Source organism: Chaetodon trifascialis, chromosome 19, assembly GCF_039877785.1.
Source record: "Chaetodon trifascialis isolate fChaTrf1 chromosome 19, fChaTrf1.hap1, whole genome shotgun sequence".
NCBI classification, from domain to species: Eukaryota; Metazoa; Chordata; class Actinopteri; order Chaetodontiformes; family Chaetodontidae; genus Chaetodon; species Chaetodon trifascialis.
Genome location: NC_092074.1, coordinates 22,630,182 through 22,656,871, shown reverse-complemented (window position 1 = coordinate 22,656,871; position 26,690 = coordinate 22,630,182). Strand labels below are relative to the sequence as shown.

At 44.1% G+C, this 26,690-nt stretch overlaps 2 protein-coding genes across 3 annotated transcripts; both read left to right on the top strand.

The window, feature by feature from the left end:
• Positions 1 to 1,263: 1,263 nt before the first annotated feature.
• On the top strand, positions 1,264 to 3,679 carry LOC139347880 (uncharacterized). 2 transcript variants are annotated; one of them, XM_070987718.1, is made up of 7 exons: positions 1,264 to 1,437; positions 1,560 to 1,585; positions 1,681 to 1,872; positions 2,177 to 2,379; positions 2,522 to 2,558; positions 2,709 to 2,848; positions 2,987 to 3,679. In XM_070987718.1, exons 1-6 carry the CDS (start codon positions 1,403 to 1,405, stop codon positions 2,831 to 2,833), a joined length of 618 nt encoding a protein of 205 aa, XP_070843819.1. In that variant the 5' UTR covers positions 1,264 to 1,402; the 3' UTR covers positions 2,834 to 2,848; positions 2,987 to 3,679. The 2 variants fall into 2 exon arrangements, with proteins under 2 accessions (XP_070843819.1, XP_070843820.1); XM_070987719.1 differs by having other exon boundaries at positions 1,270 to 1,437; positions 2,709 to 3,555.
• A 1,384-nt stretch (positions 3,680 to 5,063) lies between these two features.
• LOC139348156 (triadin-like) lies at positions 5,064 to 14,022 on the top strand. The gene is made up of 6 exons (XM_070988107.1): positions 5,064 to 5,319; positions 9,577 to 9,780; positions 11,320 to 11,370; positions 12,542 to 12,667; positions 13,294 to 13,307; positions 13,975 to 14,022. The coding sequence occupies exons 1-6, from the start codon at positions 5,301 to 5,303 to the stop codon at positions 14,020 to 14,022; spliced, it is 462 nt and encodes a 153-aa protein (XP_070844208.1). The 5' UTR covers positions 5,064 to 5,300.
• Positions 14,023 to 26,690: the final 12,668 nt, after the last annotated feature.

Below are 26,690 nucleotides of genomic sequence, written 5' to 3'. Positions count from 1 at the left end.
AGAACTGTGGTGGCATGATGGTGATATAGCTGAGACCGGGAGTCCAGTCAGGATTAAAGGGATGGCGATGGGGGGGTATCCTTTAAAAACTGCTGCATGGTGACTCAGACTGGAGAGAAGACAGCTATGAAGCCAAGAAAACGTGAAACACTTTATGATAAGAGTCGACCTAATAATGAACTCATCAACAAAAAAGGTAAAGTATGAAAACAAATCATCAGTAAATGATTAGAAAGTAAAGTGTTGATGCATTATGAATCACTTTTCAATTCAATTCAATTCAATTTTATTTGTATAGCGCCAAATCACAACAGAAGTTGTCTCAGGACACTTTCCATACAGAGCTGGTACAGACCAAGCTCTTTTATCTACAGAGAAACCAACAATTCCCCCATGAGCAAGCACTTGGCGACAGTGGCGAGGAAAAACTTCCTTTAACAGGCAGAAACCTCGAGCAGAACCAGACTCTGGGTGGGCGGCCATCTGCCTCGACCGGTTGGGTGAGAGAGGAAGAGCAAGAGAGGGAGAGTAAGACAGACAGACAGACAGACAGACAGACAGACAGACAGACAGACAGACAGACAGACAGACAGACAGACAGACAGACAGACAGACAGAGACAGAGACAGAGACAGAGAGACAGACATGCAGTCACAGTAACAGTGACAGTGGATGTAATAACAGCAGTAGCAGTTGCAGTGGATGTCAGGCAGGGCCAAGGCAGGAGACGCAGCTGAAATCCACAATCCAGATTCTGCCACTGTCCATGGGAACCTGCAAGACGACAAAGCACAGAGACTCCGGGGAAGGAGCTAAGTTAGTAACACGCCGTGGTAGGACATGAGAGCGTGCGGATGGAGAGGGACAGAAGGACGGAGGAGCTCGGCACTTGTGAGTAAGAAAGACATGGACTGAATGTTGTGATGGCGGGTGGGACAGAGAGCTTAGCACCAGGCTAAAAGCAGCCATGAGGGCCGATGGTCTGCAGCTCTGAGGGACGGCGGCCATCCTGTGTGGTTTTCTCCTCCATTTTAATGTCCATTTTAGCTTTTTCACGTGGCCAGTGCAGGTCTGCAGGGGTGTCCTCCACAGCCAGCCTGGTTGAAGCTGAACCTGCTCTCACTCGGTGCTCAGACTCCCCCCACCCCACATAAGGCCTGTATCTGAACTCTGAACACACAGTGACTGCCAGCGGCAGTGACACACTAATGTGCTCTCCTCTTTACTTTCACTTTCGCTCTGAAGCAAAAGTGAAAGTGCTGCACTGGCAGGGAGGAGCTAGTTTCCAGCCGAACGAGGGACAGAAAGCCAAGAGACAAAACAAAGACATTATCCACCTATTTCAGTCTGTGTGTGCAGCTGAAATCATCCCTGTGAGCCTGCGAGCTGCTGACTGTCCACCATGCATCAGAGGGCTGCAGATTACGGACCTCTAAGGTATTTTGAACGGTGTCGTGTGGGTACAGCAGTATTTCCTGCTTTGGCTCATTTGCTTTTGTGAGCCGATGTTGAAAAGAAATGAGCAAAGGTTCATCTGTCTTTCTTTATGTCTTCCTCAGTGACGTGGAGCAGGAAGAGTCACCTGGTGAGAAAACAAATCGACTTATGTCAGAGACTGATGAGTGCTGCTCGGTCAGTATGTCACAGCGTGTGCAGACACTCATTCTTCTCTGTCTTTAGTGTCATGGAAAAAGTTCTTCGTCATGTTGGCGGGAAATACAAACGGGGCTCATCTCATCATTGTTGAAGATCTGAAGTACTTCGGCCAAACTGAAGTAGAGTCTCCTGAAAGAAGCGACTACATTCTGCTTTTCTGTCCCATCGCTTCACGAGTTGGGACGGACATCAGCGAGGCCCTGGAGACCGTTCCAGGTAGGAAGCGCGTTCGGCCGTTGTTTGGCCAGTTTCACTCTGATTACTGAAAGCTTACAGAGAAATCTGACTAATCTGCGATGTGAGAACCACAAATTCACCTTCATTCATGAGCAGGAAGACACCAAGTTTCCAGATGCAGGTGACAGCTGTTCTAAAGCTCTGATAGGCCAACTGTGCGCTAAACACAACATGTATGAAGAAGAAGAGCCACAGCTTGGTGCGCTGTGCTACGATGGAGGGAACACCAAAACGATCTCCACTCCTTACTTTCATCTTGTCATTGTTGTCTGTGTGCTTACAGGTGGAGAACCAGTAATGCTGGTGGTGATGCATCACACCTTCAGTCCTAACTATGTTTTAGCCGAAAGCCGAAGACAGGTGAACAACCCGAGCGTCCGTCTCACTGTGGACTGTCTGTTCCACGAGGGCCAACTGCTGACGTGCGAGCGCAATGATCGCGCCTGGTCTGAGATCAAGAGGTTTCTTGGAGTTTCTGATTCCTGGGTAATGACTAGATTTACTCTGAGATGACGCACATGATGTAGCTTCATTAATACAAATCTGTTGTTACTCACGTTTCTTTCTTTCTTTCTTTCTTTCTTTCTTTCTTTCTTTCTTTCTTTCTTTCTTTCTTTCTTTCTTTCAGCTCTTTTCCTGGCAAACCTGCAGGAAGCTGCGCAGATGTAAGTGTGACTGTAATCGTGACCTTCAGATCAGCTTTTTCCAGCCTATCTTTAAAGTCATAGGTCGACATAATAACTTGTAATAACGTTCTTGATGAGCACATAGTAACCCATCAACAAAATCAACTGCTCTGTTCTTCCCTCCTTTAGGGTTGCGTCGCCATCGGGTGCTGGCTGCTTGTCTTGCTGGTCTTGCTGGTCTCACTGCCTTGAGGTTGTTTTTGACAAGAAGATCTGAGCAGGCTGTGACTGACGGCAGCGTGACAGAGCACTAAGGAATATAGCAGCAGGTGACAGTATTATCATGATAAAAGCTTGTTGAAGGAATTAAATAAATGTGGTGCTGTGCATTATAAGTTTATATAAGTTATATAAGTTTAACCATCTGCAGAAAAGTAATAACAGAAGGATTATTGTTGTTACTGTAGACGCTGTGAAGGCTGATTCAGATGATTCATCTGAGAGTCAATAAAGTGATGAAGAAGAACAGACCTGCACAGACAGGCCTTCAGCATGTGGCTGGTTGCACGATTCAAAACTGCCATAAGATGAAAAGCGAGCTAAGGACATTTTTTCCAGTCTGTCTTAAAGCAGCAACGATCTGCCCAAATGAGCACTGAAAAGGAGTTTGGTTGCTGTAATTACTCCCTCTGTGTGGGCCACGTGAGTCCAGCTGAAGGTAATAATCAGTATTCAGAGTTAGACAAATGTGTCTTTTAGTAACATGAAATCTAAAAGACTGACTTTGGAGGGATACGCAGTCAAAGAGGTGAACTGGCACCAAAAACTCTGTAATGTGGAATAAATCCACTTGACTGACCTCACCCACACTGCTGGAGCCTCACATTATCTTCAGCTAAACTTTCACACTTTCAACCCTGTCAGTGCACAAATGGGCACGTCAGCGTCGTTTTAAGATGAAGTACTTCACTACCGCAGTAATTGTGTGTTTGTCTGACAAGTTTTGAGTCATGTGTGATAAAAGCTTGTGTTAACTAATGATGCTGCCGCTTTGTGCTCTTTGTTTTCCTTCATAGGCATCAGTGATTGTAGCGTATTTCTGTACTTTGTCTCTGTAAATGTGGCTCAATGCTGATAAACAAATGTGATGGATTCCTGTCAAAAATGAGGTTAAGGTCTCATGAAAATGAAGATCCAAGTTTCAGCTGCCATTTTAGCTCCGATCCCTTTTCATTTGAACGTAAAGACGTTTTAGGGTCCGGCGCCGGCCGCTAACACAGCAGCGGTGGTGCAGTGACGCCATGAGACGTCTCCGTCTTCAAACAAACACTCAGCAGCATGACAACACTGTAAACTCAATGAAACTGAAACACCTTTAGACCAAAACCAGTGTGCAGACAGGGGTTTTAAAGCGCTGGTCCTCCTCACTGCCAGTACACGAGTTTGCCTGTTTGTTTGTTCTGTTTTGTCTCTGAAATGAAGAACATGCTGGAAAACAGGAAACAGCAGGAACAGCATGGAGGCCAGTGGCAACGTTACGATGGTTACGTTTCACATCCTTTACTTCAGTCTCTCTTTTGAACTCACTGCCAACTGAACGGTTCCCCTGGAATCACCTCGTTATGCTCCTCGTTATCGGTGTTGCACGATTCAAAGAACAAATTGCATTTTGTTCCCTCCGACTCTTAAAAACATTAAATAATCTTGCTGATTATTTTCTCGCCGGACGTCCGGACTTCAATGCAATGTCATCATCCGGCTGGAAAATGAGCATGTCCATGTTGGTGTCATGTTTCCATCACAGCTGATGGGCAGATTTACTGCCGCAGTCATTTGACTGGGGAATGAATGCTGATTGGACGCTTTACCACTGAAGACAAAAGCCACATGTTGGTGGGCAGTATACTGCCAACACTTCATCCTGATCTGCCCTCTCTCTTTACTTGATGACAGCTCTGCACTGCAGTGGAGGTTTGGAGGAGGGGGATTAGTTAACATGGGCCGTGGGGGCTGGGGGGACGGGTGTTAAGGTCACGCCTCTGGCCTAAAAAGGCGAAGCAGAATACCAGCAGCGGCGAGCCGCGCTAAGAATAACTCAGGGCCTGAGGCTCAGGAACACGGCATGAATGTAACAGCACCTAATTATTTTCAGAGTTTTATTCACACTCATCCAAAAAGACTCTTAAAACAAGACTGACTGAGAGATTCTGATTTAGATTGAACTTATTTCTGGAGTGAAACCACTGTCCACACTGTAATCACGTGACTCAGCAGCAACGCTGGCCGGTGGGATAAAGTTACTGTGAAACTCTCTCCTCTCTTTCCCTTCCATCGGCCGTCAGCCCCCGTGGTCGATCTAATTCTGTCAGAGTGGGCAGAGGAGGGGCAGGCTGCTCTATCTACAACCAGCCAAAGGGCAAAGACAGTGACCACCTAAACTTGGTCTCCGTCTGTCTCCCCAGCCTCATCCACCGCTCTCTGGACCACCTCGCAATAACCTGGACCCATCAAAAGTTTCTGACTTCTGGGACAAGAGAGGAAAATGCAGATTTAAGTAATGAGGGTGGAAAAAGAGGTGTAGTGTTACCAGTGGTGGCCGGACGGTTCGGGTTTTCCACATGTCCTCAGCAGCAGCCGTGCACATGACGCTGCCTGACTGGAATTAAACACTGGGATTAAATCGCGCAGAGGAGTCGAGGATCTACTATAAATATTTGCTTTCATGGCAACATAATCTGCACGAGGGAAATACTGTTGGAACAGAGCTTTTATTTTGAAACTATGACTGAAGCAGTTGAAGGTAAAGTATCATCTCACTGAGTGTTCAGTTTCAACACAATGTCATAATGTATAGAAGGAGCTCTTATGGGGCTTTGCATGTTTTGTTTTGCACACAGTCCCTCTGATGCTGTGCTGTCTGGTGTGCAGGGGAATTTCATGATTGGAGGGATCTAAAAATATGGCACTATCACATATCGGCTATTTGCAATGCAGCTTTAAGAGCCCTGTGACATATACAGTGCTGTACAGGATCAGTCACTATCAACACTCGCGGTGGATGTAATCACATCAGCTTGTTTCTGTGTAAACTCTCCTTTGTGCATGGAGACCCAAATGAGACCACTGAGGGCCTGAAAGCAGAAAGCAGCTGCTGTTGCTATTAAAGCTCGTTATCAAGACAACTCATGAAGATCAGTACTTAATCAACACATGCACACACACTTATTTTAATTAAGTTAAATGCCTTCTCACTGAAAGGATGTCTGCAGAATGCTTGACCCTCCAGTTTATTTTGATGCACCTTCTGACATGTCAGGTTGGAAAAGCATTATATTCTTTAAAGTAGATGGAGTTTGTGGATCTCAGCTTAGATCTGCCCATTGCTGACCTGATGAGAGCTAATTAACCTGTGACCTGTGTGGGTGTGTAGGTTCCTTAACGAAGGTGACACAAGTTCCATTTATTAGCTTTTCCTGAGCTTTCAAACACATCTCAGGGTCTTCATCAGTGGATGGAGCTGGAGATGAAAACTGAGAATGACATGATGACTGAACAGCTGAACAAGCTCCAGCTGTTGATGAAAGCAATGACATTTGGTTGAAAGCTCTGGAAAAAAAGAGTTTGCATGATGCGCAAAACATCAATAAAACAGAATGTGATCACCTGCTGATCCTTTCTGACATAAACTGACCTGAAAACAGCACAAAACAGCTTCACTGAGTTCTGTAAATATCTCTTATTGTGAATCTGATGCAGCGACACGTTTCACAGACTGAAAGATGTGGAACGCTCCACAAACACCTGTTTGGATCGTTCCACAGGTAAACAGGCTGATTGGCAACAGGTGAGAGGGTCATGGTCGGGTATGAAAGGCTCAGTCGTTCATAGAGGATGGAGCGAGTTCACCACTTTGTGAACACATGAAGGATGAAGGAGATGAACACATGAAGCTGCTGTCAGTGAACAGTTTGATTAGAGATGATTAATTCTGGTTTGATTTACGTTTTATTTACCAACTTGTTTGGAATTGTTGTATTTCCAAGGTCAGGAATGAACTTCCACACTAGAAAATAACATGTAATTATCTCATTTTCTGGGGCTATCCAATTACCTCTTAATTATCTCCTTATTACAAGAAATCAAATGGTGGTAACTGGCCTCCTTACTTCTTACTGTCCTCTTGATGTTTTCCTGAAAGACGTCACATGACTATGAGAACTGACTGTAAATGTATAGAAGCTCTTCATCCTGTTGGAGATAACATTATTATTGAATACCTATCTCACAATATTACGCTTCAGAACATAAAACTACACATTGGTAATAAAATCAAGTCAGTTAAAATCGCTTAAATGTGGTGATACTGCAATGCTCCTTCCATTTCATTATTTATATGAAGGGCTATTCGATGTATAGACTCTATATATGCAGTTTTTGACAGAAATTGTGGGAGTTATCACAGTTAAGTGAAGTCAGGATTGTTTACAACTTAGCTTTGCTGTGGAAATGGTCCATAGTTGGCAGAGTGAATTGATGTCTGTTAGGTAGAGAGCAGATCAAATACAAACCTTAAATTGAGGTAGTAATACTGTACTCCATCATGACGCATGTAATGTCTGCACTTTTTATTCATGGCGATGTGTAATCCATTCCCTCACACTCATTACTGAATCTGAAACTGTCTAAGAGGACAGTCTGCAGTGTCAACATTAACATTTCAGTGGATGCACAACACTCATGCTAGTTTAAACATGGAACCAGCAGCTTCCTAACCTGATTAATAGCACCGCCGTGCTCATCCAGGCAGACCGTAAAGGTCTCTGCTGCACTTTGTTCAGCTCTGTGCACTCATTAAGGAAATGTTATGAGTACACTTCCCTGTATTCTGACTGAGTGAGCAACCGCTAGCTCCTAATGACTGCCCTGAGCTCAGCTGTCATGGATACCCGGGGAGAGTATCAACACAAATGTCATCCACAGTGTGGAGATAGATCAGCCATAAAAGGAGGAATCGTGCACGGATGGCTGGTCAAACCATTTAGAGTTTAGAAAGTGGTGGTCAACAGAGACGTCAAAGTCACAAGTTCTTCCAAGTTATTCATGTTTTAAGGCCCAGTCATGGCCAAATGGATATGCTGTGTGTAATTTTAAGAGCGTTGCTTGAATTTTGGCCCAACGGTGGCATCTGAGCAAAGATCAAAGGGTCAGTGGAAAAATAAAACCATGATTTCAAGGTTTCAGTTGCCATATGATTAACAGGGAGAGTGGATTTTACCTTGATGATGGCCGTGGAGCAATAATTTTGACTCATGAAGGTCCCTTCATGAGTCAAAATTAAGGTCCCTTATCGTATGGACTGAACATCTGATCCATGTCAAATCTTGGATGGATGACCAGCAGATCAGTCGGTTGGTTGGCTTTCTTATGCAAAAACTGAAATTCTGCTTTTATAGCTGATGGCTGGTTCTCATGAACCTGAGTGCATAAACTCTGCAGGCTGTTACCCTCTGTTTACTCCAGTGAATCTACCAAATGATTGACAACTGACTTTCGTGGACTGGGCACCATAAAAATACCTCAGTGGAGACGATGGTGGAACCAGGAAGCCTCCAATCAGCTTGACTCACAGACTCTAACCTGAACGTCCTCCTAAAAGTTTGAGTTGTAGTCTATTTGTCAATGAGTAGGTACAGAAATATAAATGCTCTTGTGTAGTTTGTGTATTTTAGGAGCTTTGCAAACTCTTGATAAATGTACAGACTGACATCAGCCTCCACAGGCCACCGTGCAATGCCTCATATAGCCGAGAGGCCGTCCATTCATTCGCTGTGGGCAGAAGTTTGAGTTGGGTGTTTGGCACAAAAAGCACATTTTTCAGAACATTTAGTCACATTCACTCAAACGTCCTACAGTAGCCACCGGAAGGTTTCGTATACGAAACTGACCTGTAATGAGGTTGGACAGAGGTGTGTGTGTCTGTGTGTTTAGAACGCTGCTAAGCTGTTTGAGTCAGCAGTAATGGAGTAACCTACAGTCGCTGCCAACAGTGCGCTGAAGAGGGTCAACAGGTGGCCTGAACGTTCCCAAAACACCCACAGTGAATTTAGCAGCTGCACTGTTACTGATTTTACATGATAAAACTGATCTCTTATCATGTTTCTTTATTCAAAAAACAGCAAAAAATAAAATGCACCATTGAAAAGGTAGAATGCAAACACAGCACCAAACAAGAGGCAGGCAAAGTTAGCAGCTAGCTTGTGAAGAAAGTGGAGTGTGTAGCAGCTAAGCTAAAGAGCAGACACTTTCCTCTCGACTTGCTGGAGACCAAAACAGACCTAATATGAGTAAATATTGGACTTATGTTTTGTTGACAGTAGCGTGACTCCAAACAAACAACACAAGGTACGTAGCTTAAATATATGTCTGCTAACATGCTAGCATAAATTTAGCCACAGTTTGTGCCTCTGTTGCTTTAAGTGTATAATTTGAGTCGCAGGGGCAGCCATCGGCTTCTTTAACCGAAAAAAATGGACTGCTGACGTCTGAAAAACAGGCGGTTGTGTTCAAATCACTGGTCATTTTTATGGGTTTTTCAGACTTCACCATCTCAAGATGCTATATGCTACACGAGAGGCACATAGCACAGATTAGCTAAATACTAATTGATCAGCCCAGTGATTAAGCACAGGGCTAATCAACTTTATAGTGCTGATGAGTAGACCATCTAGTTATATGGTGAGCTAAAGTTGGATGGAGTGAAATTATGAATGATGGACAATTAAATTATTCTGTTTATGTCGGCTGATGGTAGAAAAAAAACACTAAATGCTGCAAGAAACATTGACTGCGTCCACTCACATTCAACTCTGCAAGAGCAATTAATGTTAAATAAATAAATTTAAGCTTTACAAGTTAAATTTAAAATCAGTGAAACATTAAGTCCTGCTGCTTGCACCACTGGACCATGTATATGTAGAATTTCCTTGAATATTATGGGATTAAGGAATAGAAACTGTTCTACTGCATCTTATCTGACCACTGTTTCTTTGCTCCTCAGCGAGGTCGTCGACCACCACCACCATGGTCATCGACAGCAAGAACGGAGAGGTGTTGGGTCGAGGCTCCAAGAAAACTTTCACAGATGACCTGTACTCTACCTTCAGCTCCCCACTGGCCTGGATCTTGGTTCTGGCTCTCATCGTTACATGGTCTTGTGTTTTTGTCATCATGTTTGATCTGACGGACTACAAGACCATTTCAGGTGAGGAGAGGCGTTTGCTGTGCTGTGCATTGATACAGGTGTGTATTCGCTCCGACACACTGAAGAAGAGCTACGGACAAATGGTTTTGCTTGTTGGCTGAAATTGAGAAAGTCCTGGGACTTCATAAATATACATTTTCACGCCGGGTACAGCCAGCCGAGTCAGGCAGACTGGTGTTGGCATACTGGGTGCTGCTCCGGCACCAGAGGCCCACATGTGAGCTGGCTCTGGCTCGTTTGGTGCCAGGTGTACTCAATTTGGAATGAGATTCAGCTTGTTAGCGGCACTCAAACTGGTTTTAAGGCCATGTTGTTGCAAAAACAGCTAAAATGTGCCTCAAGTTTACAGTACATAAGGAATTATGTGACAAATTATTCATAACCGTGTAGCATAAGTGGATTCTTGGAGTGCATTTACTTATCACAATCATGAAGGAAGCAGAAAGCCTTGTTTCCTGTTGACAGGCCAACAGTCAGCCGTCCATCCTGTGTTATCATTAATGTTGTTTTTTGCATATTTCTTTTACTTCATTTTCGTATGTTTTATCTTGACATGTCATCTGTGGAGGACATTGAACTGCTCTGACATAAACTACTAACTTTACTTGTTCATGTTTTTCTCAGTAACAGCGACTGATGCAAGCGTTGGTTCCATTTCTCCTCACAGACAAAAAATACCTCAGAAACGTCATTAATTAGAGACGATGGACCAGTGTGAGGACCCTAATGCAACGCAAGCAATTATTATTTTAATTCTTTGTCCAAATTAAGGACATTTTTAGCGCTAAAGGTGCTCATGACACTGTGCACACATGTTAGAAGTGGTGAAAATGTGAATGTTTTATGGGTCTTGGGTGCCAAAATAGCTCGATAACGCCAGCTGCAGAGTCTCAATGGAGGAACCCTCGGCATATGTTTAACCTACATGTATGAAATTCGACAGGCACGTCTCACATCCCAAAAAAGCCTGTTGGAGCCAAATCAGTAGGTATGGCGACTTTTCTCTTCTGCCACACCATGAAAACAGGAAGTGACACTGAACAGTGTCCAAACACAGGACGCCCGTTCAGCGCTGCTTGCAGCTTTAGTTTCTAACGTGTTTAACTCTACTCCATGATCTAACCCTGTACTGCCGTGTCTTTTCCTGACTTAATTAATTAAGGCAAAGTCATGCAAGAATCCAGAATAATGCAGCAAAACTGAAGCCTCTCAGTGCATACATTCCTCTAGATTACAATATTTCTCACTGAATACTGTTCATATTCACATTTCAAAAGAACAAGAGAACAAATCGATGTCTGCATTGATTTCAACAGGAAGCCACTTCTCTTTTGTCCTTTTTGACACAGTGTTCATTAGAATTCACGTTTCTAACCGTCGTCTGCATGTTTCCTCTTTACCATCATCATGCCGTCACAGCAGGAACACAGACATTCTTCATTAAGCAGCACCCCCGTCTCTCCTTCTCTTCTCCTATTTTTGCTTCACAGCGGTGCTAAATGTCTTTGCTTATTGCCACTGTGTCTCTCGTCCAACCAGGTCGTCCACCTCCTGCCGTCAGGAAGGTTTTAAAGGATTCAGGCCGTAGAGGCAAGACACCCTGTCTGCTACTAACTCCTCAGACCAGAAGCTTTTTGTGAAGCCGCTGATAAAAAGCACTAATTGCTTAACATTGACTGCTAATATTAGCTATCAATGTTAGGAAGGACTTTGTAGACAAGTCTGCAGAGGCTCGTAGATTCTGTTCAGATCTGCAGTAGTTTAAGTTGTGATGAGATATTTCTGACGTGCATCATTTCTTTAACATGTTTTTTGGGCATTTTGATTCCAACCTGGAAGAAAAATAAAACATTTGAATATTTTTAAAGGATTTCAGGTGGGCTTGATTTAGCAATGCGCTCCTGGAAGATGTCCTGTCCAATAAGAAATCAGCCTCATCTGAAATCTCAGCCTGGAAAATGCATTTTCCTGCCAATCTTTTTTTTTTTTTTTTACATTTTTCTCTATTTGTTTTGCCTGTTTGCTTTTTGTGTAAATATTGTTGCATTCAGGGCTCAGAAAACTGTGAAGTATGCAAAAATATTCTCTGTGGGTTTAAGCTAATTCATGAATATGAATACAGAGATTATGAGCATCACATAATGTCTAATTAAAGAAAAAAAAACCTCCCAAACATCTAGTTTTCTTACTTTTTCACCAGCTTGTTTGGCGATCATCAGTTTGGGATCCACTTCTGTTTAACTGCCCTGATTCCAAATGAACACAGATCCTCTTTCATCCACCTGCTTTGGAAACAAGTTTCTATTCAAAGGCTTTAATCTGAAGATAGTTTACTGTTCTGACTACGACATATCGAACCTTAAATCTGATGAGAGAAGTCCAGACGTGTGTTAGATGTACGTTTCCAGGCAGATTGGAGCCCTTGAATAATAACTTGATGAAAGAGGGTCATTGTGGTTTTTCAGTGCTTTTGAATGAGGCTTCTTGCAGTGGTTAAACTGGACGGTGGGCGATTCTTCCTCCTAATACGACATCGATCGACTCCTGTTTGAGTCCAGCTCCTGGAGCCCCACCTCAGTTTAACCCTTTGCCCTTTGAGTTTTTGGACATTTCCTCACTGCAATGAATGAGAGCTTTGCTTGCACTGAGGAAATGTATGAGTAAGAGTTCAGAAGCTCTTACTGGACCTGGACATGTTTGGCCAGGAAAGCAGCTTCAATCACACTGATCAGCTGCTGCGTTCGTGTCCCTGCTCCTCCAGGAGGCCTCAGCAAGATGGGCTCAGACCCCATGAAGGTGGTGAACGATGTCGTGGAGGAATCAACAAACGTCTTCACTATGGTCTTAAAATTTGCTGCCAACCTGGTTGCTCCTGAAGAAGATGAAGGTACACTTGCGATGCACACAGCAAAGAAACCAACAGTGATGCCACAAAAGGCGTGAAAACACTCGTACGCAGTGAGTGAAGTACATTTAGTCAGGTTATGTCCTTACGTCCTCCAAAGATGAGGTACTTGTACTTTACCTGAGTCCTTCCCTGTGCTGCCACATTCTACTTCACCTCCACCTCAGAGGGAAATATTTTTACTGCTCTGAATGTATTTAACAGCTTTAGATTACTTTGCAAACTCAGATTTCTGCACACAAAACACACAAAGCTTATAAAACATGAGGTTTTGCTGTAGATTAAGCCAATGGTACATACGAGTACAGCTGAGACGATTACTCCATTCGTTAATCAGCCGAGGGACCCTGATGATCGTTTAAGTCATTTTTAAGGCAAAATCATTTGATGTTTGATCTTCTCAGATGCTTGTTTGCTGCTTTTCTTTGAATTGCTGTTAGTAATTTGAATGTATTGAACTAATATCGAGCTTTGGACTGTTGGTTGGACTAAACAAACATGGTGAAGGTGTCGCTTTGGATTCATTGTGACCACAGTTTCTTCTCCACTGCTGGATTAGCGCTGGTTTATCTCATGAAATCGTGACTCTTGTCTCTCCTCTTCCACAGGAAACCTATACGCAGTGAGAAAGAAAGGTTTGTATTGATTACGTTTTTGAATGTGTCCTGTTTCCTGTCGCGTCCTGCTGCAGACAAACAGATGAAAAAGCCTTTGTTGCTGCTCTGAATGTCGTCTGTTCTTGATGCATTTTGTTCTCTGAGGAGTTTGAGTGTCTGGCCAACGTGCTCCTCCTCTAGACTCCTCGACCTTCGACGTAGTTCAGTGGCCGCTCTGTTCTGTTAAAACCTCAGAAACACATGAACTGTGTCTGTGGCCTGTAGGAGGACAAACATGATGTAGTTTACAACCTTGTCAGAGACTTGATTGTTACTATGGTGACCGTTTCAAGCTGACTTGATCTATGAACGATCTCAAAGATTCAAGATGGTTGGAGGAGGAGGAGGAAGTGGAGGTGAAGATTAAGACAGCTAAAGGTATTTTCTGATTTTCAGATGAAGGTGTGGATTAACTCAGCAGTAAACGCCACCTGTGACTCAAACGTTTGTTTTGTTTCCTGATATCTGCTCTCATGAGAAGGCAACCACTAACTTCCTCTGACAAACGCTTCTGCTAAGACGTTCAGTTTCTACTAAAACTGAAGCATCCGAGCAGCGACATGCTTGAACCAGTAAAATCTGCACTTTTCATTTCTCGTGATGCTGATTTTGATTATTCTTTCTGTGTTTTAGGAGAATTTCTACCGTCCCGGAGTAAAGGTTCGTACCTATACTGCTTGATTGTTTACACGTGAGAAGAACAGGAAACCTCTTTGATGATAGGCTGAGATAAGTACATTTACATATCATTTAAGTGTTAGCGCCCTCTTACACATCACCTGCTTCTCCTGGCCAGGTCTCTCTGAAGGTTCTCGGCAATTACTGTTGTGTTTAAAGCTTGTTGCGCTGCCCCCAAGTGGCCAAAAATCAGTTCAAGCTGCTTTAAGTCAACATTTCTGTTTTGTAACTAGGCTGTAATATACACTTTACATACATTTTATATTATTTTCATTGTAATTACGCTGCTGCTGCAGAAATACATTTGATTACTTCAGTACTCATTTCATTGTGTACAGCAGTATAAATACTAATGAGTAACAGAGGAGTCGCTGCTCTCTGCCATCATCGTTCAGGGACACTTCCACACATCTGAACGTTACTTATGACCAATCAGACCTCCTGAATTCATCCACATGTAGCGTCAGAGGAGCTGAGCGACTTCGTCCAGTGTTTGATCCGTCTGATTGATGCTTCATCACAGTGACATTAACGTGTTTCTTCCAGTTATAAGTATGCAAGCAAAGACCAAACCACCAGCGGTCGAAGTCGTCGAGGAGGAGGAGGAGGTGGGAGACGAGGAGGAGGAAGAAGGAGACAGCGTGAAGGCTGCTGGGGAGGAGGAGGAGGAGGAGGAGTACGCAGAAGAAGAGGAGGAACTAGAGGACGGAGAGGAGGAGGAGGAGTATTATGATGAGGAAGGGGAGTATTATGACGAGGAAGAGGAGTATTATGACGAGGAGGAAGAGTATGAGGAGGAGGAGGAAGAGTATGAGGAGGAGGAGGAGGAGGAGGGAGAGGAGGAGGAACCTGAAGCAGCTGGTGCCGAGATTGATGAAGATGAAGATGAAGATGAAGATGAAATCAAAGAGGAAGCAGCCGAAGAAGAGGCTGACAAAGATGATGATGATGAGGAGGAGGAGGAAGAAGAGAAGGCAGATGCTGCTGATGAAGATGATGATGAAGTTTCTCCTGAACCTATCTCCACTTCTGAGGATGAAGAGTCTCCTGAGTCTGACACACCTGTTGACGTCAAAGACAGCGACGAAGACGTCCCTCTGCCTGATGAAGATGACGAAAAAGACGAAGAAGGCGAAGACGACGAAGACGACACCAGTGACGATGCGTTCACTGACTCCTCAGACATCAGTGAATCTGTACCTCTGTCTGCTGATGATGAAGATGACGAAGATGACAGATTAGCTGAGGATGTCACATCTGATAGCGATGATGTCATTGCAGATGACAGCGATGATGACCTGGAGCTTGATCTTCCTCCTCTACCTGCTGCCAGTGAGGATGATGAAGACGATGAAGTTGAGGATCATAAGCTCGATGAAGAGGAAGATCTTCCTCCTCTGCCTGATCTCGAAGATGATGATGATGATGATGATGACGAACACCTGGAAGAAGACGTCAAAGATGCTGATGAGGATGAGGATGATGATCTGGACCAATCAGACGAGGACATCTCCGTCGCCTCCTCTGAGCACTTTGCAGATGATGAAGATGATGAGGAAGACCTTACAGATGAGGACCTCGGCTCAGACTTGGACGAAGACGAGGATGATCATCACAAACCCGATGATGTCATTGAAGAGGACATGCATGATGATGATGATGATAAAGAGGAGGAGGAAGACGTCGTCCCTCCCTTAGAGAGCACAGACAGCGGAGTCTTAGGGGATGAGGATGATGACGATGACGTCGCTCTTAAAACAGATGAAGAATCTGTGTTCAGCGACGACATCTCCTATGATACAACCGATGAAGATGATAAAGACAATGAAGATATCGATAGCAGCTCATTTGAGTTCACCTTCGATCGAGACGACGAGAAACAGATCAGAGAAACATTCGTTTACACGGAAAGAGACGAAGAACTCACATCAGAGGCCTTAGCAGGCGAGGATGAAGAGGAGCACGATGAAGATGATGAAGATGATGATGACGTCTTGTTAGCAGGTATCGTCCAGGATTACTGATTTTTCATTTTGAGTTATTTTACAGTCTCATTGCCAGAGGAAACGCTTGTTTCTGATTGGCTGACAGTTCAAATGATCTTCATGTAAAAAACAAAGTCAGAAGTTAAACTCTGAATCAATATGGACGATATATCGAACCAATAACACACGACAGAAAAACTATTCTGTCCATCTTCATCATGTTTTCTATGTCAATTTAATAAGACACAACTTTATTCTGTTGTTTTACAGATGAAATTAATAAAAAGTACTTTTACTTCAGTAAAAAGGCTCTGAATACTCCACTGACACTTTGTGTTTGTAGCAACCAGTGCAGCAGCGTTCACTGTCCAGGAGGAGGCAGTAAAGGCTGAGGAAGACACCGACGAGGACGAGGAGGACGACGTCAAACAGGCTGCTGATGAAGACGAATCTGAGGAGGATGAAGCTGAAGAAACTGGTGAGCATCACTCATCCATTATTCCTCCTGTAGCACCCGGTGAGACACGTCATTAAACTGCTTCTGCTCTTCTGAAACCATCAGATTTATGGAGCGTGGCGTCATTTCAGCTGAAGTTAACTTTGACGTTTAGAGTTTTAAAGGAATCATGAAGCCAATAATCAGAAAACCTGCAAAACAGTTCAAGAACATTTGTTAAAAGTGGAAACAAACGAACGAAATGAATCCAACGGCGTTCATGTGCTCACTTTTGTGGCATAAGTAAAGTCTATCTTATCTTATCTTATCTTATCTTATCTTATCTTATCTTATCTTATCTTACTTCCTGCTTTCACCCTCAGTCACCAGTCGGCCCGCTGCTCTCGAGGAGGAGGACGATGGAGAGGACGAAGAGCCGACTTCAGCCAAGCTGAAGAAAACTGTGGACGAACCTGAAGATAAAAAAGAGGAGTACGATGAAGACGAGGACGAGGAGGAGAAGGCGACGGTGGATGTGATCAAACCTGTGCCTGAACCTGAGGAAGACGCAGCGACAGGTGAGAGATGAGGATGACCACAGCTGTTTCTTCACTTTACCGTCACTGGAGGTTAAACTTCATGCTTTGTGGCTTCAGGGTGTCCCTGCGTCTCTGCAAAGACCAAAGAGGCTGCAGCCAAGACACAAGACAGGAAAGGTTTGTGTCCCGCTGGTGCATTTAGGTTCACCGTGTGTTCAAACGGGTTTCTGTAAGCTGAGCGATGCCAGATACAGATTCCCCAGTTTTAAGTCTGTGATCTGATGTTTGTGCTTTCAGAGGCTCCGAGGAAGGTTTCAGCGGTCCGGAGGAGAAAAGGTACCGATAACAGATTTTTAATTAAAGGTTTCCATTAGAGCCATAAAACGTCTCATCACACTCAAATAAAGTACCTGTTCAGAATTGTTTAATCTCTTATTTTAAGAGCGTGAATCTGTGAAGACGGATGAAAAGCCCAAAAGGAAAGGTAACAAGGAACGTGCCGTATTCACAACCTTTGTCCTGAAAACTGAACGGACTCGTTCGTCCTTGTTCTGTTTGTGGTTTCATCAGTTCAATCGTGTGTTTTTATTCAGCTCTTCCCAGAATCGCAAGTCTGGAGCCAAAAATCAGGAGGATCAGAAGAATTCCCACAATTCTCAGAGGTACTCAGAGTCACTGCGGCCCTTTATATATGAAGGCCGGTCAGCTGTTAGCTTAGCTTAGCATCAAGAAACAGAGGAAAACAGCTGGCCTGACGACAGGAGATATCACGCGTTGATTTGTGAGTTGGAGAAGTTTTGTTAGGCCAGGACAAAGCTAGGCTAACTGTTTCCCTCTGTTTCCAGTCTTTATGCTAAGCTAAGCTAAGCTAAGCGATTTATATCTAACTGCCCACCAAATATTCTTCTGAATTGAGCTTCAACTGTCAGAAACTTACAAAGAAAGCTTCACAAAGAGCATTTGAATAAAATCCAGTAAGCGGACTGTAAAACACAAACGTGGATCTGTTGTTTAGACTTCAGCGTATAAACAGTATTTCATCATTTCTGTCACAATGTTGTCACAACTTTAATTAATGAGAAATTTCTCTTCTAAATTCCAATAAAAAGCCAAAAAAGTGGAAAAGACCAAGACTTCCAAAACAAGTAAGTGAAGCAGTCATCAGGTGTTGAACTGTTGAGAGAGAGACGCTGTTTTTCATCATCATCATCATCATCATCATCATCATCATCATCATCATCATCATCATCATCATCATCATCATCATCCTTTTCTTCCACAGAGAAAGAGACCAAAAAGCAGGAAGAGGTCACAGAGTCTGGACAAGAAGGTAGAACAGCTGCTGTTTCCTGTACGACCTTAAAAAGGTTTTTAAAGTAGCTCCCTGTACAAAGGTACATGTACAACATCAGAGGTATAAGAAGTATTCAGATGTACTCAGTAAAGGTAGTAATGCTACAGTGTAGAAATACTCTGTTCCCTCTAAAAGTCCTGCATTCAAACAGGGAAGTATGAGCATTGAAATGCTTCATTTTCATGTAGTAACTGCAAAGTAAATCCACGACACACAGTCCAAACGGTCTTTCTGGACGACACAAACCAGATTTGCTTTGGTCTGTCTCAGTTGGACCCTGCAGACCTGCACCCGTCTACTGCCCGTCTCCCCCCGGCTGGTACGGTGAGTGACAGAAAATTCAGAAAGCATTCATGGAGAAGTTATCAAAGAGGGACATTTAATGCGTCCTGCTTCAAACGTCTCTGGTTAACTGTCCACCTGCTTCCTCCTCCAGTTCATCACATCGTCACAGACAACCCGTACCCTCCTCCCACCATGTCAGGTGCGTCCTCTCAGCCATGACTCACGTGATATCAGCCAATGGCTGCTCTGCTGACGTGTTCTGCATGTTTTCTGTCTCCTCTGCTGGAACTTAAACAGCTCCTTCTGCTCCTGTCCTGACCGCTCACCCCGTCCACCCCGGAGCTCCTCCTCAGCAGCCTCTCTACCAGCAACAAGCGCCTCCAGCCATGCAGCCGCTCTACGCCCACTATCAGCCGTACCAGCCGCCGGTGCAGCCGGCGATGCAGCCTCATCCGGAGCCGGTCCCAGCGGCTGAACCAGTCCAACCAGCTCCACCGGCTGAACCGGTCCAGCCAGAGGCCACAGAACAAGAGGCTCCTGCTCAGCCTGAGGTCCAGACTCCAGCTGAAGCTCCAGTCCAGAGTGAGGAGTGACCTTATCCTCATCTTTCTTTAACCAAACATTCGGAAACGGCAGATTCAAAGCTTTGAACTGTGTGTGTGAGGAGTCCTGAGTCACTCAAAGATGTACAAGACCTTTGTATAGTTTTAGATTTATGAGTTTACGTTTAAAAATGTTGAGCAGATTTTTAGCAGGCAAGGCAGCAGATGATCATAAAACAGGCTTACAGGTGACTTTACACTGCAAAAAATGACAGAAACTCTTTCAAGTGTTAAACATAATATTAGCAATCATAAAGGTGACGTCACACAGCAGCATACGTCCCTGTGCATCACTGAGGGACATCAGACGTCTCCAGAGTGGAAGACTCATTTTAAATCTGTGAACTTTAAGCTGATGATCGATGACTTGAACTGCTGAGATAAACATGTGGATTTACATTAGAAACACACTGAATGAATAAGATTACTGATCATGAAACTCTTCTCTCTTAAAGAAGCGGCTGTTGAGGCAGAAGTGAAGGCTGCATCCACCAAGAAAGGTACAAACTTTTAAACTTTCTTTATTTCTCTCTTAATTTCTGCCGTGAACAAAACGAATATCTGATATTTTCCAGCTGCAAAGAAGAAAGCCAAGGCTGCAGATTCAGAAAAAGGTACCGAGAGCTTCATTTATCAATAAAACTGGAGTTTTCCTGTAACGACCTGCAGCTGCAGCCCAATGACACCATGTGTGTGTGAATGCATTCATTATGGAAAATTAACTGCACGGCCATTTCACTGCAATTATCCCCCCAGAGCCTGCAGCGGCCAGAGAGAAGACAAAGAAAGGTAATTTCTGTTTACAGCTCGGCAGTGTGCTCTTTTCTGTCGTACACTTGAATTTGTTACTGATGATACAGACAGCAAGTTTTTCTGCTAATACACACTTCAGTAAGATATGTATCACTTAATCCAACCTGTTCCAGAAGCTGCTGAACGCAAAGCAAAGACAGGTGAATAAACACTTTGAGGTTTTCTTCAGGAATATTCAATTTAATTCAACACATTTTACTTATTAAGCATTTTCTGTTTCAGAACCACCTGCAAGAAGAGAGAAAAGTAGAAGTCCTACAGTGGCTAAGAAAGGTAACGAACGCTCTGCTTGAAACAGGGAGGATCCAGCTCCTCAGAGACGAGCTGTGAGCGTGTTCATTGGCTGCGTTTGTTTTCACAGAGCCAGCTGCAAAAGAGAAGAGCAAAACCGCTGCAGCTGCCAAGAAAGGTAAAGCATCGTTTGGCTGGAGCTGCTCCGTCAGGTGCAGGAGCCGCCATCACTTCAGTAAGAAAGCAAATGATTCAGGCCGCTAATCACGTCTCGTTCCTCATTATGTCAGAGCCTGCAGCCGTGCGGCACAGGAGGAAGGCGGCCTCTGAAAAGACAGGTGACAGCACGCGCTGACGTTTCATTTGCAACAAGTCCATCACCGTGCATGTCGCCGTCACCGCAGATGATTGGAAACTAATTGTTTTTGCTCCTCTCAGAGGCGTCGCCTGTCCGGAGCAAAGCCAAAGCGCCCGCCGCCAAGAGAGGTAACGGCGAGCGTGCACGAGTCCTCGCGCTCGTTGTCTGTGTGTGTGTGTGTGCGCAGAATTTGGTTCAAGTGAGATATGTGTAAATGTGATATGTCAGATCCAGATCCAGAACCACGTCCACAGCCGATCAGACTGAGAGTGAGAGCGGAGGCTGGCAGCAGGGCCAACGCGACCTCTGAGGCAAAGGCCAGACCTGAACCAGGTGACGCATCAGCTCACTTAACCGAAACCATCACCTTCAGCTCTGATCCACCGTGGAGCCGAGCAGGACTGTCACTCTTCATCAGCTCTTCATCAGCTCTTCATCTTCATGTCTTTTCATTTTCAGCCAAAACAAGATCACAATTACTGGCTGAGAAGAAAAGTAAGAGTGCGTTCATCACATGATGTGTGTACGCTTATGTTTGTGGTTAAATCCATATTCTGCACGTAAAAACATGTTTTTTTACTTGTTAGCAGCCACAGAAGTTAACTATTGTTTTTTTTATTCCAACAAGTCGTCCACTCAACTCCCTGCATTGAAAACACAAACTCGACAATGAGAGCGTAAACGTCTGCTGTTGGACGCCCAAACAACACTTTGATTTCACTGATGTTCACAAGCAGTTTTCATGAAGGGTTGTTTGGCTGTGGAGGACAGAAACAGACAGTTAATGTCCCACAAAGACAAATCAGACAGTGGAGGAGCAGGCAGAGCGTGGACGTCTGTCCAAACAAACGTTAAGTCCCCGCAGACGTCTCTCAGGACTAATCACACTGGTTGGAAACAGTCGAGATTATGAGATTAAATGGGCTGTTTTATGCATGATAAAACTCTAATGAGGGACGTGTCAAGCTGCATCACACTGAGAGGGCAATAAAATGGCAAGAATATTAAATTTACAGCACAATTATGGAGAGTTATTTGGCAGGCTGTAATAGGGCTGTCTCTGCTCTCGCAGGCAAGGCTGAGAGGGACGAAAGGAAATCTGCCAAAGAGGCTCAAGGTACAGATCCAGAATCAGAAATCCAGTCTGATGCGTGCCGTGGACGTCCACGCTGATCACTGTGTCTCTGCTTTCCTGTCTCTCATTTCAGATAAAGAGAAGAAACCAGCACCGCCCAGTGAGTATGAGAGCGTTCAAGTTATTCATCTCCTGTCGAACATCAGGACTGTTACAGAAACCGTGTTTAGGCTGAAGACGATCGCGGTCATGCTTCAAAGACGAAGAGCTGCTGAACTCGCTCCGACAGAAATGTGCAGTTTAAGCTTCATTCGAGATGAGATTTCATGTCATGAACTCCATTCAGCCGAGTTCACGACGTAAAGACACGTCAGAGCTGAATACAGCGAACAGGAAGTACACTCTGCTGTTTTTACGGCCTTTGAGTATACTTTAGTGTACTCGAGTACCACCTGAGTAATACTAGAGTATACCTGAAGAGTAAAAAGATGCTAAATTGGCACAACTTTTTCCAAACTAAGTGTACTGAAGTGCAACAGTGAAAATCATCGTCGTCACTCATCATGAACATTAAAAGCGATGCATTGGAAATAAATGTAAAATTAACTAAAGTCTACTTTAATGTCACTTACGCATGTTAACACTGTGTAACGAAGGACTTTAAAATAAGTCAACTTTGTAATTTATAATACTTTTTCTAAGTACAATTTATAATGCACTTAAAATAAAGTACTTTGATATACCACTATAAGTATTGCAGAATTAGGATATTCATGTTTAATTTTTTAAACTTAATGACAGAAGTACTTTTTTTTTAAAAAAAGGCCAAACATTCGTTAAATTAAGTACAAACAGTAAAAGTGTACTTTTAACGACTTTTTGATACTTAAATCATATTTCTGATACTACAGTAATTCTACTCCCGACCTCAGACTTTATACACAAGAACAATCCAGCAGAAGCTGAGCTGAAGTCTTCTGTAGGTGAGCTCAGGAGCTGATCAGGGGAATGACGGCCAGGTGTGTGGGCAGGTAGAGATCAGGTGACTGTGGAAGAGCGGGAGCAGCTGAGTGTTTCAGCTGCAGACACATTAGTCCTGCTGAATGACAGCACATACTGCTGGAAAAACAGCAGTGAGCTTCTGCAGAAGGCTTCAGTGACATCAGCAAACACGACAGGTGTGAAAGCACCTGCACGCTCACACAGGTGCTGCGAAGTGTGCAGCGGCACTAAGCTTAATGCACCAATGAGAACGATGACAGGCTGCAGCAGGACTGACAGGGCAGTCTGGAGATGTCAGTCAAACACGGTTTGTACACGCCCACACAGCCCTGAGGAGACAGGTAAGTGACAACACCTGTGAGGGCGGGATCAAGGTGTGAAGGGGCTTTCAGGTGATGCCTCACGTGAATGTGTGTGAGTGGCTGCAGTCAGTCCAAGTGATGAACACGTTCCAGACTAAATGAATCAAACTTTTGTCACCTGAATCAGCTTCGTGAAGCGTGTGCGTGGGTGTGCGTGTGTATGTGCGTGCGTGCTTACGTGCGTGCGCGTGCGTGCGTGATCGCAGTAACATTTGATGCGTTTTGCTTGTTATCCATAGACGACGGAAAAAGAGCTTCCAGTAAAGTTTGAGGTATTCAGCTCATTTCCACCATCTCTCCGCTGGTTAACTCAGTATGAATAGACTTTTAACGACATCAGGAACATAAGTGATTAGACTTTAATGAGATGAACCGATTGAGACGAGATTTCTGTCCTTTTGAGCCGCCTTGAGTCACTGGAAGAGATTACGGCCTTTGATGAATACGGCAACAATAATACTTAGCTGGATTGATTAAATCCCTGAACTGAAGCCCATCAGTTCGTCTCTGTTCTCACTGAGTCACCCAGCGGAGTCCCAGCACTCCCCCACTGCCCTGAGTGACTTCACACTTTCCAAACATTAACGTCTGAAGCAGCGTCTGTTTCTCAGGGTCATCACAGATCCTCTGATTTGACCCAAACTCAAAGTTTACTCTGCTGCCTTTGTTGGATTTGGGTTGTTTCAGATGTTTCAAGCAGGAGGAGACAAACATCCGTCGTTCTCTCGGCTGATATCTTCATGTTTAATGACCTTGTGTAGTTTTCACTGGTGCCCAAACTTTAGAGGACCAAAAGCAAACACGTATTGTATTTAATTGTTAAGATTCAAAATTTTTCGAGGATCCCAGGTTCCCTAAATGACTTCTGCACATAAAAACCTGCATAAACAGTGATTATTTTATACTTTTATACGATTCTTTTGTTACTGTTTGACACATCTGGTCAGTTATATCAAACCTTTTGACGGACTGGCTTAGATTTCCTTCATAAATCACAGTTAAAGTCAAAGTAAACTGGACTATTTGTGCAAGGAAATATAAATCAGTAAAGGTGCAGTCAGTTCGCAGAAAACATGCAAAATACAAATTGAGAAAACATCATCAATTTGACAACGTGCGTGTTTTTTCCATTCGATGGAGGCTAGCCAAGGCTGCTAAAGTTATGTTAGCACTGAATGCTAACCGCTGCATGTTATTTCTCTCTATCTTTCTGAGCACTGCGGTGAACTCAGCCCACAGCAGAGCGTCACAACAGGAGACGCCGTCGATGCAGGAAAACGACATTTAAATGTTTTCTGTTTGTTCGTGACAATCAGTACAAAACATGAACTTCAGCAGCAAAGACGAAGATCACAGCATGTTTCCCGCCTGGCCTGCATGTCCACGCTCATCCTCTGACTTCTGTCTCTCACACCAACAGTGTGTAAAAGTACTTCATACACTGACATCCTGTTTCTTGCAGAGGAGCCTCAGACTGAAGACAACACAACAGAACAGAAGAAACCAGGTGAGTCTCTCACTTTGCTTTCAGTCTTGGGTTCAGCTCACTGAATGCTAACGTTAGCAGTGGTGGAATGTAACTAAGTACATTTACCCAAGAAGTATGCATAAGTACATATTTAAGGTATTTGTTCTTTACTTGACTATTTCCATTTTATGCTGCTTTTCCACAGTGTGATGTTAGTACTTGTACTTAAGCAAAGTATCTGAGTACTTCCTTCACGTCTGTGCATTAGTCTACAGAGTTTGAGCTCAGTTTGGACTCCCCGTCCTCTCCTGTTTTCATTGTATCTGACTCCTTCCTGTCCGTCTCCCCTCGCTGTCTTCACAGGCCAGAGATACTTCCAGTGCATTTATGTCCCTGGTAAAAATGCACACTACCCCCTGCGACCTTTCACCCCCGCCATGTCCCCCACCATGATGTCCCCTGCGCTCAAGTCTATGCTGGAGCAGCAGAGAGCGGCGAGGACGTCGGGACAGTAGGACAAGCTGAACTGTCGTCTCTTTTCTGACAGCGTTGCACCCCCCCAGTCCAGCAGGGGGCGACGTTTTAGATCTGTGAAATCCTTAAACTGTGAGGAAAACACAGACACATCAGAACGGACACTTTGTCTTGAATGTCTTTGTGTTTCCTCTCTGTGGTCGAGCTCCTGGGGTTTCTGTCCACGCTTCCTGTTTCCCTCCCAGCTGACGCTTCGCTCGTCTGCTTCTGTCTGAGATTTAATATAAAATCCAAACATCCAAACGAACAAGCATTTATGTGAATACTCTGCACTCAGCATCATGTACATAATGGTTATATTTGTGATTCAGGACGACACAAACGTACTTTTGCATGTTGTTTTTCAGCTTCAGCATCGTCAGCTTTTTGCATCAAACAGAGACTTTTGGATTTGAATGTGATTAAACGTCACTTGAATTGACTTGTTGCATATTTCATCTTTTTTTTTTTTACAGGAGCTATTAAAAGCTAACTTGAGAGTATGAAAGATGAAAAACGTGCATCCTCTTTTATTTCCGGTCACAGATGTAAATCGGCCGCGTCCTTCGTAACGAGACCAGTCGTGTTTTGCTGCTTTGCTGCGTCTGCGACACATTAGCATGTAAACGCTGGGAGGTCAAATCCCAGGAGCTCCCACAGCTCATCCCAACAGCCTCCCTGCCTCTGATCGCTCTCATCAACATGCTAAACGTTGCTGAGCGATGAATAACCATGAGACATTTCTTCCTGAGCACGGCTGGTTTCTTCTTTCAAAGACGTCCATTTGTTTGGACATGTTGGACGACACATTTCATGTGTTTGACGTTACAGTTTACAGTATTCTGTCCATCTAATACTAACAACCACTGAATAATTGAATACTGTTGTTTTTTTTATATAATTGGCCTTTAGTTTCTGTTTCCCGTGTAAATCTTTAAAGCTCAGAAGTTAAAGTTGAGGCACAATTCAAAGTAAAAAAGACGAATGAGCGTGTTCAGAGGCAGGAAGTCTGTAGGACGACTCCGATGTGACCAACTCATGAGACGCTGTGATGTCTGCCGCAGTGGATAAATGTCATTTTTATCATGTTTCTCATCATTGTCATACTTCAGTTACCTCACTCGCTCTGGTTTTGCTCCGGACCAAAGCCTGAGGCCTTGTTGTTGGAGCAAACCGTTGCTGAGCATTATCGGCCGTTTGCTGATGTCTTACCGAGTGAAAACCTCGAACCGAACGGGGTTTTCACACGAGGCTACATCCTGGGATAAGACCCACATTAGTCCAGGACCTGCTGTGGTGTTTGTTCACACCTGAAGCTCCTGAACAGATGATAACCCACCAGGTGACTCACGTTAATTCCTCTTTGTTTTTAAAGTTCACTCTCACCTGTGAAGTACAGGTAGCGCAGCGTACGGCACAGCCTCTGATTGTTTGAGGCGTGGGAGTAATGCGGAGCTACCATTGGTAGGATATTTGTTCCTTTTTAACATGGGGGGGGGGGGGGTGCCCCAAATCCAACCCCATAACCCTCTAACCCGAGAACTACACCTGTAGTTGTGTCTCACCTGAAGTATTCAGCTCCAGAGGTGGTTTGGTGTGCAGGTGTGACCTGCTGCTTCAGATAAAGGATCAACATATTTGACATGGA